General features: G+C 28.0%; 2 protein-coding genes across 3 annotated transcripts; both read right to left on the reverse strand.

Annotated features, from left to right (window-relative positions):
- Positions 1–283: 283 nt before the first annotated feature.
- Positions 284–2,507, reverse strand: LOC107613997 (uncharacterized). Its single transcript, XM_016316207.3, has 2 exons — positions 2,303–2,507; positions 284–1,834 (listed from the first exon to the last, which is right to left on the reverse strand). The coding sequence occupies exon 2, from the start codon at positions 1,679–1,681 to the stop codon at positions 482–484; it is 1,200 nt and encodes a 399-aa protein (XP_016171693.1). The 5' UTR covers positions 1,682–1,834; positions 2,303–2,507; the 3' UTR covers positions 284–481.
- A 974-nt stretch (positions 2,508–3,481) lies between these two features.
- Positions 3,482–14,339, reverse strand: LOC107614515 (AP2-like ethylene-responsive transcription factor At1g79700). 2 transcript variants are annotated; one of them, XM_088496573.1, is made up of 8 exons: positions 13,948–14,339; positions 13,265–13,851; positions 13,103–13,185; positions 11,717–11,805; positions 11,137–11,261; positions 10,121–10,197; positions 4,455–4,688; positions 3,482–4,034 (listed from the first exon to the last, which is right to left on the reverse strand). In XM_088496573.1, the coding sequence occupies exons 2-8, from the start codon at positions 13,474–13,476 to the stop codon at positions 3,775–3,777; spliced, it is 1,080 nt and encodes a 359-aa protein (XP_088352699.1). In that variant the 5' UTR covers positions 13,477–13,851; positions 13,948–14,339; the 3' UTR covers positions 3,482–3,774. The 2 variants fall into 2 exon arrangements, with proteins under 2 accessions (XP_088352699.1, XP_088352700.1); XM_088496574.1 differs by lacking the exons at positions 13,103–13,185; positions 13,265–13,851; positions 13,948–14,339 and adding an exon at positions 11,990–12,370.
- Between the last annotated feature and the right edge of the window lie 2,833 nt (positions 14,340–17,172).

Raw genomic sequence — 17,172 nt, forward strand, 5'->3', positions numbered from 1 at the left:
ATTAACACGTTGATTTGAACACAGCAAAACTGATAAGCATTTAATGGCCTTCACCAGTTGTCATCTTGCTACTGACTGGTCAATGAAATAGTCACCTTAGGCATAATAAAGTTAGGGATACTAGAATTTGCCATTTGTAATTCATAACAAGGTATACTTTGCACAAATGCAGGCACACAGGTCAAGATCCCTTAAAGAATTAAACAATGTTTGCATGCTTTGGAAATGATTTATAAAAGCACATAAGAACGTTGTTTAATTCATGTAGCCCACTTGCACCTAATGGAAAAAGATTTTGTTTGCATGATTTTGAAAATTAGATAGTAAATTGTCTATGCCATCAAAACAACAATGGAATGAACTTGAGCATCAAAACGTAAACTAAGGCATAAATTTTCCAGATTTCTAGAGACACTCTTTTGCCTAAACCTGACATTCCAATCAAATTTCAAAGTTCTAACAAATATATTTCAGAGACCAACTAATAGATAAAAGGAATAAACTTGTACTTAACTTTGCTAGCATACTGTGTATAACTCTCACCAAAAGTCTCAACCATTAAAGCCTCCTCCAGTTTTGCCTTCTGCCTATAATACAACAAACAAACTGCTACAACAAACAGCAAACTCAAGGGTGCACGAAGCGCAAGGAAGTTTGTTACAAATAGAAGCATAGTTGATGAGTATATTGGATGACGGACCCAGCGATACGGTCCAAATTGAACAACAGCAGTTGGCACCACCACATTTTCTGAATACTTAGCAAGATACAATGTTGCATTGTACTGCATTAGTAGAGTTGTGAGAATTAAGGCCCAGATTCCAAGATTGTTCCACCCACCTGGTATCCGGTGAAGCTCTGGCCCTTCAAATGCTGCAAGCCAATGGGCAACCATGATTCCCGCACTAAACACAAGGCGAGACGTCATCGGCAAGTTCACATCCCATTTAGGGTCATGGGGCCGGGTAAAATAGTCTCCATATAACCGCTTTCGAACACTAACATTGAAGAAAAAGAAATAATGATACACAAAAAAGAAAACGGAAGGCCAGCCTTCAAGGTAGCCATTGAAGAAACCTGGCGGAACCAGAGTGAGCCATGTAAAAGCTGATGTAACAATCGCCAATTGCTCGAACATGTTTGCCTCGCCATGCAAATGTTTCCCAAAGCAGTGTAACCCATAAAATGCAATCAATACAGCTACAAACCACGGCCAAAACAACCATGACCAACTAAAATACATCCAGAAGAAAGGACTGAAGAGTGTATTCACAGTCCATTTTGTGGCTGCAGCTACGATGGATAATATCCCAGACCACTTCACAATATCAATGGGAGTCAGCTGCAAAAGAGCCGCTTTTACTGACTCGACCGAGAAACCTCTCAAGTGCATTTCAATTGGTTTATGAGGTTCAGTGCTGGAGTTACCAGCAACTGAGCATCTAGGAGTTGGTAGTAGATCAGCCCTTTTTCTTGTTGGTTTCAACAAGGAGAATTGCTTTCCATAGTAGCAATTCAATTGGGAACCAATGTGTATAGGTCTGCGGTGAAATCGACCGTCATTATTAAGTATATCAGCATGAAAATGCTTGTTGAAAGGTCTCAGAGAGACGCTATTGCTCACGATCAAGAAACCAAAAGAGACAGCTTTGGAGTGTGAAAGAGCCTTTGCTACTTCCATAACTGTGAAATCAAATAGCACTAGCCTTCCAGAGAATACAAATTCACAAAGCCTTCGAATAAATTGACCTACTCAAGGGTCACAATGATAGTAACAGTAACCCACTAATATATGATAGACCAACATGGTTGTACATTGTTCACTGTTCTCCTACTGCAAGTTCATTCAGCAACCAAGACATTGTTAACTACTCAACATAATCAATCTCTAAACTGTGTAACTGAGAAAACATGAAATGGCAACTCATTACTTTCAGCAAACTAGAGAAGAAGAAAGAAAATGAAAAAAAAAAGGAATAAGCCAAACTAGTAGTGCATGGTTGTCAACCAAGACTCTAGAGAGTTAACTCTCAAGTCTACTATTCACATCTACAGTGCTATAGTAACAATGAAGGGAACCAAAAGAAAATGTCAAAGCCGAAAGGAAAAAAAGAAATGGAACCCAGAATGAAATAAAATATTTAATTGGCGTGACTAACACCTCAGCTATATCTTTGATTTATGCAAGAAAAAGGAAAAGAAGGAATTATCATAAATCTCATATGTTTACACCATGTAGTTCTAGGGTTCAACAATTCAACCTAACAAGTAACAAGTATTGTTAATTATCAATTTGTCATACCTTACAGACGAGCAGAGAGCAACAGAAGGAGCTTGGAAGTTGCAGGCGGCAGCGGCGGACAGCACAAAGAAGTGGCAAGCAGAGGCGGCGGCGCTGTGAGTGAAACACACACACGAGGGAGGAGGAGAATAAGAACCAAGAAGAATGAGAATGAGGGAGTGAGGGAGGACTGAGGGAGGAGTGAGATGCTGAGTAGTGAATACTGAGCTTAGGGGAATTAGTGTTTATCTTTTTTTCCCTTCATGAGTGAAACGACGTCGTTTTTCTTCATAATGTGAAAACCGGCCGAATCTCAGTTCGGTTCGACCGGACGGTTCTTAACCGGTTTGACCATCCAAAGGTGGCTTTTGAAACGGGCCGTTATGCTTATTAGCTGAACTGTTTTCATTGTCGGTTCCCAATTCGATAAATCGGCCGATTTTCCAAACCTTGGTGTAAATAGATTAGGGAAGAAATGAGAAGGGTAAGGAAGACAAGTCCTAAAATAGATTAATGTGTCATGGACTCATAGATTTAATGAAAATTCAAGTTCTTTTTGTTTTACTAAGCATGAAACCTCTTGATGTTTTTTTTTTTTTTTAAGGAAACTTGTTATTCTCTTATTTTGGCATAGAATAAAACCTAAAAGAATTGGAAGGAATAACAAATGGTTATAACTTATATTTCATGACAAAAAAAAAAAAAAAAACTTAATAACATATTTTAAAGGATGTTAATTTTAATTTTTAAAATATGAAATTGAAAAGAGTGTGGGTGAGGAAGATTAGAGCCAAAACAAAAAGTAAATTTATGACAAAAAGTAATTTAAAATATCTTTTTAAAAAGTAAATTCCAATTCTGTAGGTGAAGTTTGATATGACTAAATCTATTTTTTTTTAGTTAACTTATATTGAATACTATTTGTCAATGAAAATAACAAATACACGTTATAAATTTTACTCTCATTATAAAAGAATCACAAATTCAAATTTATGACAATTGTCTAATTTAATGGGTATGCTCTATCAGTCTATTTAGAGCCAAAACTCTTCTAATGTCAGAATTTAGAATCTTAAATTGTTGTTAAACAAATCAAAATAAATGTCTAAATTCAAATTTCATTTTAAGTTATGCTCCTTTTGTTTTAACATTTTAGAAGGACTCTATTAAATCAAATACTTTTTTGTTTTAAAACAAAAAGATCTTGAATAAAATATCTATCATTAATTATTTTTATTCAAGTTTTTCATACATTATTGATCTAAAGATAGATATCCACTCACCTCCATCCTCACCTTAATAACAACACTGCTTTAACATTTTTTTTATTTCTTTTTTTATTTTTTTGTTTTTTCCTCACCTATAACAACAGATACCAACGGCTGAAAAACAAACTCCAACAATTTTTCAAACAGAACCATACTAGAAGAACAGAACAAGAACTTTTGCTTCTTGAAGAGATCACATATTAGAAGAAGGGGAACTTTTGCTTCTTAATAATTGGCATAGACATGCATATCTCCACCACATTTTTCAGGACCATCAAAGATAGTGTTCAGATTGAAACTACTCTCATCAGGATCAGCCATACACATAAGGTTGATGTCATCTTCCAACCCACTACCTTCACCTTGAAAAATATCATTCATGTTGAACTCGGATAATTCGGCATCCATGAAGCTCCATCTCAGATCCCGAGAAAGTATGCCGTCGATATTTGTGTTTGGCTGCTCTTTTTTCTTCTGCATATTTTCTGCATAGATATAGATCTTTTAAAAATTTTTTTTTCAATTAAAATTTTATCATACAAAATGTGAAATTAATTGTTGAAGTTTTCAAATAGTGCAAATAAAAATCAAACCATTTAACAAATTTGCGTCAAATTGCACTGTTAAAATTTTTTTGAGACAAATTGCACATAAATCAAAGTTCATGAAAATACATTTGACTTAATTAGAACTTTGACCACATATATTTTTTAAAGAAATATTCAATCAATTCTAACATTTTTTTTATTAGAAATGATTTAATTACAAAATTAAAAACAATATAAAGACTTAATTAAAAGAATAAAATATATAAAAATCTAAATTAAAAATTTAATGAAACTATAAAAATTAATGTATTAATTAAACCTATAATATATGTATTATATTATCTTTTTTCTGGTTACCTGAATTTGCTGGATCTGCCACTACTGTGGAAGGAGCCTCCTGCTCCACTACTACTTCTGCTTCTTTAGATTCAGTAGAGATTGGAGTTATATGTGTTTGTGCTTCTTTCATAGACGGCTCATTCTTCTTTATTTTGTCAATATAATTGCTTATATCAAAATTTGTTACTGCATTTATTCCTCTGTACTCTATAGCTGCTCTATCATATGCTGCTGCCGCCTCTTCTTGAGTGTCTTCAATATCAAAAATCAAATTAAAAAATATAGTAGCTTAAAGGGAGGGTTAGTAGCTAATTTATCGATGACAGAATAAAGTTAAAAAAACATATTTTTTTAATTGTTTATTATAGAGAATCACATAAAGTTCGTTATTACTTGTAGTACTAAGACTAGGAGGCGTAGAAGTCACGTGCCTTCCGAAGATGTTCATTAATTATTTTAGTTTATGCAAAGTTAAATATTTGTGTCTAACATTAAATTATTAAACTAAATCAAATATTGTATTTTAATAATTCATCTTTAACCATAGGGTGTGCATGGTCCGATCCGGCTCGATCCCGAACACTTTAGGGGCTAATTTGATATGATTTTATTGGGTCTAGGATTGGGTATGGGTCTCAAAAGTAGACCCGGTCATTGTTTCGGGTTGGGTTTGAGCCATAGCTCGGGTCGCCCGAAATCGGCCCGGTTGTCCGGTTATCATACACAATTAATATTCTGTGTTATTAGTGATGGATGATGGCTATTATTATATGAAATTTAAGTATTGTAAACTTTAATATTTTGTGTTATTAGTCATTATATATAAGACTATAAATTAATGTTTTATGTTTAAAATGCATAAGACTTTAGACTAATGCATAATCTTGTGTTATTTGTATTGATTTAAATATTTGGTGTTATTAGGTAATATTAGTATTGATTATGGTTAGACTTTAATTTTTGAGAAGAGTTAGTTCTTATTATATTTTTCTAAGTGAATTTTACCATGTCAAATAATGGTTGGAGTCTTGGAAATTTGGATATTTTTACATGCTAACTTACAAAAAGGTATTAAGGTAATATAATGTTAACGGCCCGATTTTCACCCGGTTTTTACTCGGTATAATCGTGGTCCGAAACTGTATAAATTTCATCGGATCTAGAATTAAGTTCGGGTCTAACAAATAGGCCCGTATATATTTCGGGTCGAGTTTGGATCACATCAAACCCGGTTTCACCCGCCCGTGCACACCCCTATTTAACCATTAACAATTTCATAAACTACTTTTTTGACTGATATGTTAGCTACTGAAGGATAAAGGTTCGTTGTAAGAGATTGCATGAACTCTACATCATAGTATAGGTTTTCAAGTACACCGGTACACCGGTATTTCAGTGATTTTTAACCGATGATCTTAATTATATATATTATATATACTTTTTATAATTAAGATCAACGGTTAAGAATCACTGAAACACCAATATACCAGTACACTTGAAAATTTTTCCATAGTATATAATCTCACATACTAATACTATTTAATAATATTAGAGTTATTTTCTAAAATAATTCTTTAAATTGGCCATATATATTAAAATAGTCTATCAAATTTTAATTATATATATATTATATTTTTTAAGATAAAGTATATTTTTTTAGTTTGTGAAAAATTTTAAAAATATTTTTATTTTTATTTTATTTTAATTATGTCCCAAAAGTTTTCGAATTGTACTAATATACTTCTAATAGTTAAATTTTTAAAAAATTTAGGATTAATTCAACAATGATGTATTATAATTATCTCTGATTTGAATTTGAATCCTCTAAATTTTAAATTTTTGATTGAGAGGATAAAGTGTGATCTTTCACCTTTAAATAGTTTCTCTCTTATATTTTATCTTATTCTCACCTATAAAATAAATGGTGAAAGATCACACTTTATCCTTTAAATTGAAATTTAAAATTTAGAGGATTAAAATCTCTCTGATTTACTTGTGTTGATGGTTGTTATTATAAAATTATTACTGAATTAGTTATAAATTTTTTAAAAATTAGCCATATGAGTATATTTGATACAAATCGAATATTTTTTGGACGAAATTAAAACAACCTTAGAAATATTTTTGAAAATTTTAACAAATTTTAAGGACAAAAAATATATTTTATTCTATTTTTTAATTGATAAAAATGTGTCATATTAGAGATATAATATACTTTTGCCAATCTTAAAAATATAATTGATATAATTGGGATTTTAAAAATTATTTTAATACATACCATCAATCTTAAATATCACTTTAGAGTTTAACTCAATAATATAATATTAAAAATGATATAATAAGATCTATAAAACTCTAGTCAAATGTTGGATAGATCCTGGCCAACTAATCATAAAATTAATACTATTTAGTAGTAGTCAATTTCTATTTAATAAAGAAGAAATCTTTTGATATATCTAAGTTTTATGTGGGTTTAAGATCAATTAGCCATGAAATAATTAATTAGTAAAAAAATTATTATTACAATTTAAAAAAAAAAAGTATAAACACATTTATCTAAAATAATACATTCTAAATATTTAGGTTGAGTCTAACACAAATTAAGTAGTGCATTCCTATTTTTTTTTTTTTTATAATATATAGAAGGATAGAAACATTATGTGCTGCAGATAAATTAAGAGGCAAAGAAGAGAGTATATAGGGATAGAAATAGAGAATTATTGCAGTGAAATGTGTATACATTTGTTTTATTTTATTTTTCAAATTGTTATTAATTATAAACTTATTAAAAATTATTGTTAAATATACTAATTTTATATTTTTGGTAAATACTTAATTTTTAACTACAAATTATGTTTTAATTTATTAATGAAATTAAAATATTTAAATAAAATTATTACAACAACTAAAATGAAATAATAACATATTGTTAAAAAATATTAAATTATTGTTATTTTAATTAATTAAACATGTAAAATCTCAATAGGGGACCAATATTAGTCCATATATACTATCGATAAAGAAAGGGACTCTCTTAATCTCCATTCTCTCTTTCACTTTGCAATATATATATATATATATATATATATATTGCGTGTATATTTATGATGAATTGGAGTTACTTACTACTTCAATCTAACAAAAACATTCTTTCAGCTAAAAAGAGATATGAAAGAAAAAGGAGGGAGAACAAAATTTTAATTTGACCGAATGTTAGTTGAAAAATAAATTACTAAATAATTTTCTTAATGCTTATATTAACCTTAGCTTTAGCAAAAATTTTTTAAAATTATATATTATTGGCAATAAATCAGACAACTTTTTTCCCTCCAGAGATACCACAATATTTTCATGGGAAAGATTGTGTAAGGTTGCAAAAGATTAAAATGTTTGATTTGTAATTGTAATATAGCAGTAGGAAATTAGGTAAAAATTCAGGTGCAGCCGACTTCATATGAAATTGATAGTTAAGAATCGTTAGATAAAAATATAGTCAAATTAATTAAATTATTTAATAAATTATCAACTTTGTGTGAAGTCGATTGCACCTGAGTTTCTATATGGGAAATTATCATTCATGATAAAGTGCTTATCAACTTTTGAACACGTTGAATCCATCAACATTCAACATGGTGAAAGTGGGAATGCACGTGTCCCTGTACCGTTTCCACCTGTTGCATGCTAATTTCTATTTTGTTTTAGGTAAATAAAAATCTTTTTATACCATTTAAATTTCCCTCTCTTTATTTTAGGTATTATCAACTAACTTTAAAAACTCTCAGATTTGCCACACTGAACATTTTTTAAACAAATGAAAAAGAAAACCTTTTATAACATTAATTTACTTAAATGTGCCTCTAACACAACAACATGCAAATTCTTATTATTTATTATTTTATTTTGCTTTGAATTGGATTTGGTATTGATATACTACATTTTTTTTGAATATTTTTAGGTGTATATACAAGTGTATAACTATTGTATGGTTTTAACCTAGTAAAAATTATAATTATTATTTACAAAATTATCATTTTAATTTTTTGCATAAGGTTACTTAAAATAAAATAAAAAACTCTTGTCATTAACGAATAAAACAAGAGGTCAAAGCAGGGATAATAGTCAAATTAGTCACTGAAAAATAAAATATTTTAAAATTTTTTAATTAAATTAATTCTTTAAAAATTACGAATTAATCATATTTGTCATTTAGAGACTGCATTAACAATTTTTATTAATAATTAATGACGTAGAATATTAACTGATAGCATACATGATATCTAACATGTTCAATTAGACGTAGATCATATATGCTTATGAAAATCTATCAATTTAATCATTAAATTATATTGGGAATATAGATTATGTAATTGAAAAAAAAAATTAAATTAATAGATTTTGATAAATATATCTAATTAACGTCCAATTCGACATGTTAAGTATTAGAACTTGTTTGGGTGAACTTCTAAAAAAAGATCTTTTGTCGAGTTATCTTTTTTTAAAAAATCTTATGGAAAAGTAAAAGTAATTTTATGTTTGGGTATCTCATATAAAAAAATTTTTTTATCTATCAATTATGTTTGGGTATAACAATATAAAAGTATTTTTTGTTTATTTATTATATAAAAAATATTTAAAAAAAATATAAATTACAGATTCTAAAATAAGATGTTTTTTTCTAATACTTTTACTTTTACTACTAAAAATTTTTCAAACACACTAAAAAATAAAAAATATTTTTTATTAAAAAATATCATTTTTTTATCAAGATAATAACGTTCAAACAAGTACTATATATATTGTCAATTAACGTTTTTTATCATTAATTATCGACAAAATTTATTAGTGAAATTACTAAAAAATAAATATGATTGATTTATAATTTTTAAATAATTAATTTAATTAAAAAACTTTTTAAAATAAAATTTAAAGAATATTTTATTTTTTAAAACTAATTTAATTATTAATCCGATCAAAGCAAGTACAAATGTATTCTGGTAGCACAGGTGGACCATGGTACAATTTAATGATAAAATTAAATGGAATTGTTGAAATAGTCAAATAGCGTAAATAAATAAATAATACTACTTCAAATACCTTTAAAATTAATGAGGTAATCTTAACTTAATTAAAGTCTAAACATTATAAAGTACTATATAAAGTATTTGAGCATTGTTGGTGTGGGGACAGATTCACAGACAAACGAGCAGTTTGGTACTTAGTAGTCTGCCAACTGCACTTGCAGAATCATTCGGCATATTTGACAAATACAAAGGTTGCTTTGCATTCTTTCAAATTCAATTTTTTTAACAACCATGATAAAAAATTTAAACCTAAAATTTTGTGTATGGTTTATTTTTAGTTTTCATTGCTAAACTGTTATCCTTAGTTGCTTAAATTTTACACAAATGATTGGAAATCCTCTATTTTTTAACTAACATGTAGCAAACAAACTTAATTTAATTAATATGTAGTCTATTTTTTCTTTATCATCTTTTTCATTTATTTTTCAAACAAATACATATATTTTGGTAAAAAAATTATTAGCCACGTAACAATACTCTAAAATTTTGTAAGTTAGAATGTAATTCTTTTTTTTTTTTTTTTTACTTAGCACTTTCCTATGACACAAAATTAAGTGTAGGAACATGCATGTTTAGGGAATAGTGAAAAAGAAATTTACTTACTATAGGTCCCCAGATAAAGGTACTTGTTGCCATTTACTCTTCCAATTCGTGCTTCCCACCTTCCATTGTGGTGATGCCTACTCAAAAATCCAGAAATATTTCAATGAAAATAAGAGAAAATTTTATTTCTCTTTTTTGAGAGATTTTAACATAATATCTCATCCAATTTATTTGTAAAATATACATTTTTTTTTTATAATTTTAAAATTTTTTTATTTTAATCCATTTTAAATTTGTTGTGTTAACTAATATTAATTTTATCTATTTTTCAGAAAAAAATAATGTTATAAAAATATCTTTTAGCAAAAATTTTATTTTTTGATTAAATTTTGCTTTTCGAAATATCTTTTAACAAATTAATTTTCTATTGATTAAATTGTATTTATACTAAAATATTTTTTAAAAATTTTTAGATAAAATCTAAAAAATCTGGAGAAAGAAAAGCATGGATCTCCATAGACAACCTTCAGAAGCAAGGTTGATTGCCATTTGTGTTTTTGAAAAAATAATTTGAACATTAAAAAGATAATTTGTTATCTTATAAAAAAATAATTTAGTCATTAAATTTTTTTAAAAAATATTTTAGTAAAAATACAATTTAACTAATAAAAAAATAATTTGTTAAAAGGTATTTTGATAAATAAAATTTAATCACAAAAAAAAATTTGCAAAAAGATATTTTTATAAAAAATAATTTAAAAAAATGGGTAGAGTTACAAAAAAATTTAAAATAGATTAAAGAAAAGGTTTTTTAAAAGTTATAAGAAAGAAAAATGTCATTTTAATATCTTTCAAAAAAAAGAGTGTAATTTTTTTTTAAATAAATAAAGTGTACCGATAGGAATTAAAATGCTTTAAATTAAAATACGTTTAGAATATTGTATCGCGTGCATTGTGTATTAGGAATGTAAATGATCTTAGCTTCATGCTTGCACAATTTTTTGAACGAATTTGAATGAATAGTATAATAAAAAAAGATCATTTATATAAAAAGGGTGATGTATAAATAAACTAACCTAGCCACTCCACGATACTTGGAAACACCTCTTGAAAATCCACTGCTCCTTCTTCGCAGAGAAGCCAAGTATTCAGTTTGTGAAACATCCTTCATTTCCTCAATTTCCTTGGCATATGTTTCCATCTGCATTGTTCATCCAAAGTTAATTAATTATAAGTTATATATAATCTTCCCAAAATATAAGAAAAACTGGCTTTCAATGTAACAAAAATTGCATGCTTGGATTGTATTTTTATCTTTAGGATTTTGTAAAAAAAAAAATTTACAACATTTTAAAAACAAAAATATTAAAAATAAAAATATATACCAAATACCAAAAGTCTAATCTCGTTTAGATAAAATATTGAAAATAAAATCCGAGACCTCTAGGTCAGGATAGAAAGACTATGTCATTTGAGTTATAACTCGTTAGATTTTGAAAAAAATTTTACTATCATTTTTAATGAAGATATCATTCAAATTGTTATTCTTTGATAAGTATTTCCTAAGCAACATAATTATTCACAAGTAATTTTTTTTATTAAAGACAGAGAGACACAAACTCGCGACCTCTTATATATATATATATATTAGTATACCGGAAAATTTAAGATTGTATTAGGTCCCCAATACTTTAGAGCAGCAAGATCATAGGAGCGAGCAGCAGCTTCTTCTGTATTATATGCCCCTAAATTCACATGTAAAGTCACAATAAGTAAGTTAATATTTTTTGTTTAAAAAAAAAAAACATAACATATATTTTTCCAAATTTATAAAGAAACTCAATATAATTAAAAGTATATCATTAAGAATTAAAAATTCATAAAAACCGAAAGCTTGTGTGAGATCCAAGATTTATTAGGGAGACTTACCTAAATAAACTAAAGCAGCGACAGAAGTGTATGGGATCGTTGTCATGGCAGAGGTTGTCATAAACAGATTAAAACATGGCAAGTGAAAACACAAGATAAAGTCAAAACACTTAACATAAATAACAAAACTAAACATTACAGATCTCCTTGATTTTCCACTGCTTTTTATTTGTTCATTCATGTTTTGAATACACTATAATTTAAGAGAGTGACTAGTGCAACTCTTTAATGTTTATGGTCATTCTATTCATCTTTAGGTAGGATTCTCTATTTGAATAATAATTTAAAAATATTTACTATCTATATTTTATTTCTAACTTTAATATATGTTTGTAGAAGTCATGTATTAATTCTTAGCTGAGTTAGTTGTTAACTAATTTATTCAATCTAATTAATTTTTATTTATAGCTTAATAGTAAATGAATTTTAAAAATAACAAATAATAATAGAAAATATATTGTGCACATAAATGTTGTTAAAAAGAATTGTAATTGTTTTTAAAGAATATTCTCAATTTAGATAAATAATTAATTTAAATGATTGAATTATCCTAATTTTTAAGAATGTCAATATATAAAAAAAATACTTTAGTAAAATCCAATTATTAATAATCTGACAAGCAATTATTTTTGTTTCAAAACTTTCTTCAGGTACTCTCAATGTTATTCAAATATAGTAAAGATTCTAAATTGACTAGTAAAGATCACAAAAATATTATTATTGTCTATATTTGTGACCATATGAAATGGATAGAAAATTATAAAAAAAAAAAGAAAAACAAACAGAATAACATAAATCATATGACAAAATTGAGTACAGTTTAGAAGAAATTATACAAAAAAATATATAACAAATGTAATTTATAAAACTTAAGTGTGTTGAATAATTAAATAAACTTTTTTTACACACATCTATTAAAATATTTATCATTTCAAAAAATATAATTCTATAGATATATTAAAAAACAATTTTCATCAGAATATTTTATGTTTGTAAGAGCTATAAGTGAGTTTAGTTTAATTAAAAAATATAAATAAATAACAAACCTATGAAACAGTAAATGAAGATGGACAAATAAGAGTGAAAACAGTATAATGAAAAAAATTTAGTTACCTTGTCGTCCCTTCTTACTCTGGATATTATTCCAAGAATTCTTGTCCCACAGATGAGCTTCAAACCTCCCTGTCCACCTATGCCTATGGATCATTAAACATATTATTGATTATTACAACAGTCAACAGAGACATGCAAATGAAAATAAACATGAAATCAAACCTGGTGACTCCTCTGTAAATGGAGCTTCTTTTGTTGACACTGCTATTGTCATAGCTATTTGTTTTCTTCAATACTTTATTCTGTGATAACTTCACATTATTACTGCTATTTTTGCTTCTTGGATACTTATCATTATTATTAATCTTTAATTCAAAATCAGCACCGATAGAAGATGATGAAGATGAAGAAGAGGAATTAGGAGACCTCTTCATCTCACCACCACCACCACCACCCTCTTCGTCCAATAAGAAGAAAATATTGCACTATGTAATGTGTATTTTCTGTTTTCTATTCTTCTTTACCGGAACAGACAAAATGCCTTTGAATGTGTGTCAACTCCCTCTCTCTCTTTTATGACTGTTTAGTAGATTCTATATATATGAGGGCTTTCTGTCATGCACCTTAAAAACTACCGAGAGTAATGCACTGCTGGTGCATGTGGACCTCTCTTTAAACCACATATAATAAGTAAAAGTAATTGATGATAAAAATGTATAAATGGTTAGATGGCTCTAACAGTGTGAGGTTCTGTCTTTGCAGCTGCCCTTTGCACAATCATCATTGTTGATAAGACCTTGCTAGTTTCACTATCGACAACAAAAAATGAAATAAGAACCCATAATAAATTGAAGAAGATGAAACAATGTAAATAAAAACGAAGATGAACAGTAAACTGATCTTACTAGTATGAAATTCAAAATCTAACAGATCTGAGAGAGCAATTCTTCAATTGTAGCAGTAGAAACTATGAAAGTGGCCCATTAGGATAAAAAACAGAAATAATACTAATGTAAATATTGTAATTGTTTATTATATTTTTAATATAGAAGCAGCTTTTAACAGCTTTTTTCTGGTAACCTAAGGTTGGTTACCAAAACAGAGAGATAGACTAAGAAATGAAGAAGGAATAATAAAAAAGTTGGACAAGTTGATAACTAGGCAAATGGGAGAACATAAATAAATAAATAAATTTATTTTTTTTCTGGAATTAAAATGTCAAAATTGTTGTTGGAGTGGTGGGAACTTGAGAAGAAGTGAAGTCAAGGTAGAAAACAACTAGGGAAAGGAAGTAGAAAAGGAAATTAGAATAGTGAATGGTTTTATTTTGAACTTGGGTTAAAAATTTGAAGATGAGTTAGTTAATTGACTATAGGTGATGAAATTTTACGCTTACTCTTGGTGTATAGTTTCTAACACTTGGCACTCTGCAGACATGCTACCAATGAGGATTTGGGTTCTATGCTGGCTTTCCTTGTTTGGGAATCTGTCCAAGTTCGTTGCCACCATGATATGTGAATAAATTATTTAAAAAATTTGTATGAAAGGACTGATTTTCTTTGTTAAAAGATATTGTATTTGTATAATAAATTATAAATAATTATAACATATAAATTTATTTTTGTTAACTTATCAAATAATTAATAAAATTATAAAAATTCAACTATATTATTGGATTCTCGGACTATTTGTTATATTGTAGATATTAATATAATTTATTAAATTAAAATAATAAAATTATGCATGTATATACTATAAAACACACAAAATACAAAAATAACATATCTTAATAATAAAGAGTGCATAAAAAATATGTACTCCATGCGTACTTAGAGAAACATATGATTAATGTGTATAATATGCCCGTGATTGTGATTTTAAACTTACAATAATTTTGTTATTTTATAGTTATTTCATACTTCTCTAATCAAATAAATTTTGTAATAGTATTTTTGAAATTTCTCTACTTTTATTACAAAAATAAATATTGCAATATTTTTCAAAATAATGACTAAGTCAATTTATATTGACAATAATTTTAAAGAGTAAATGATTAAAACATATCATGTGAATAATTCAAAACATTAAACTAACAGAAAAAATAAGCTATAGAAAAAAAAATGTAGTTCCTCATGCTAGCTATTTGTACATCCCATATTAAGTTAGGAAAATATTATATTTTGTTTTTTTTTTTTTAAGTTTATGCAGATAAAAATAATAGAGATGACACATGCTTATGGGATTTTTTTTAAATAAATTAAATAAATATTTTATTTATCGAAATAAACATTTTAAAACTTTTTTACGAAAATGAACTTTTTGTCTTATTTTGTTTATCGTGTAAACGAAATAACATTACAGTGTAAACGAAATAAGACTGACATGTACAGATGTATATATTTCGTTTATGTATAAACCAAATACGTGTAATATTATTTCATTTATACTGCAAATAAAATACGTGAAAAATTTTGACGTTTATTGTGTAAACGAGATACGTTATGACAAATTTTCAGCATCGATAAGAGGATGTGCAACCCTTAGTATTCTTCACAACTATTTCACTATTTCTTCTATACTTTTTTCTTCCGCAAATTAGCCATAATATATAGTACTAGTGGATATTTGGTTGTATGTGTGTAATGGTGATAATAGGGTCGTTTTTGAGTGTGAAAATCCGTTTTGTTGCGTACCTGGCGAGTTACTTCATTGTCGGAGCTGAAGAGTCTAATATTGAGTAGCGTTGCTGGTAGTGGGAGAAAAGAGATAGAACGGTTAGGGTATAGGCTGCTGGCACCAATGAAAAATGGAATCTTTCGGGTTTCGTTTGTTTTGTCTGCACGACGACGAGCATGTGCGACTGATATTTAAGATCCATGAAAGAATCATGGCCGAACAAGTGATGGAGCATTTTGTCGAAGTTGGTGATGTCAGTGGCGGTGGATCTGAACAGTCGGACTTTGTGCAGGATAATCCACCTCTCGCACCACCACCGATACACGTTGCTAGTCCAGTGAATGACATGGACATTGACGGTGAGGACTCAGACGAGGAGTATATTGCGAATAGCAACGAGAACAGTTCTTAAGAAGATGATGACGAGAAGGAGTTTGTGCCGGAGACCCCGGTCAAGCCATCACGCCGGTATCTTCTGTTGTGGCGGAGTTTTGTTGGGACAATGGGGGCCACGACCCCCAAAACTTTTGTAAGTAGTTCTATCTCTAAGTAAAACAAGTTTATATTTTTTTCTTGCATGCATATATTTTAAAACTAAAACAAGTTTATATTTTTTTCTCCCATCTTCACCATCCTTTGAAACTTTTTTCTTGCATGCATATATTTAAATCAATATTACACTGAATTATATTTGGTTTCTCATATATTTTCATGCATTATTTTATTTTAAAATAATGAAAATTATAGTATAACTAATAATAATATCAGTTATTAATAAAAAGTGAATATTTTATTTTAAATCAACATTACAAGTTAAATGTTATTGTAGTATCAACATTGTTTACATTAATAAATTTTGATATTTTTATTTTATTAAAAATTTGCGATTTTATTTTGTTGTATTATATTATTTGATTGTAATGAAAATAATATCAAAGATAATTAGTTTTGAGACTTTTGAGAGATAAATATTGTCAAAAATAAAATTAATTTTTTAAAATGTTACAAAATAATCTATAAGTCGTAATTGTAACACCCTACCACACTTAATCTTATGCTTAAGTCATAAGACTGAGATAGTAAGGTATTACGACCTTTAAAAGTAAATATATATATATATACAGTAATAATGAAAGAGATATTTAACTAGGAAAAAGTCTAGGAGGCCAGCAACTTTGTTAAATTCTGGCCAGCATGTAACCAGCAAAGAAAAGTGAGCTATTGGATGAAATCTCACACAATCTCACACCATTAAAACCATCATTGATGGCTATTTGATGGCTACAAATCACAAAAGTTGCTGGTCCCCTAGCATTCCTCTTTAACTAGGAGCCTTGAAAAACGGGTAAAAACAAAATCGCAAAATAAAAGCGCGTCGCTCAGGAAACGAGATAACTTGCTTGCTAAGAAATCTAAAGATAATAAGTATAAATAGACAGAAAATGAGAATAGAG

The sequence above is a fragment of the Arachis ipaensis genome, chromosome B8, assembly GCF_059453495.1.
Source record: "Arachis ipaensis isolate K30076 ecotype BB chromosome B8, ASM5945349v1, whole genome shotgun sequence".
NCBI classification, from domain to species: domain Eukaryota; kingdom Viridiplantae; phylum Streptophyta; class Magnoliopsida; order Fabales; family Fabaceae; genus Arachis; species Arachis ipaensis.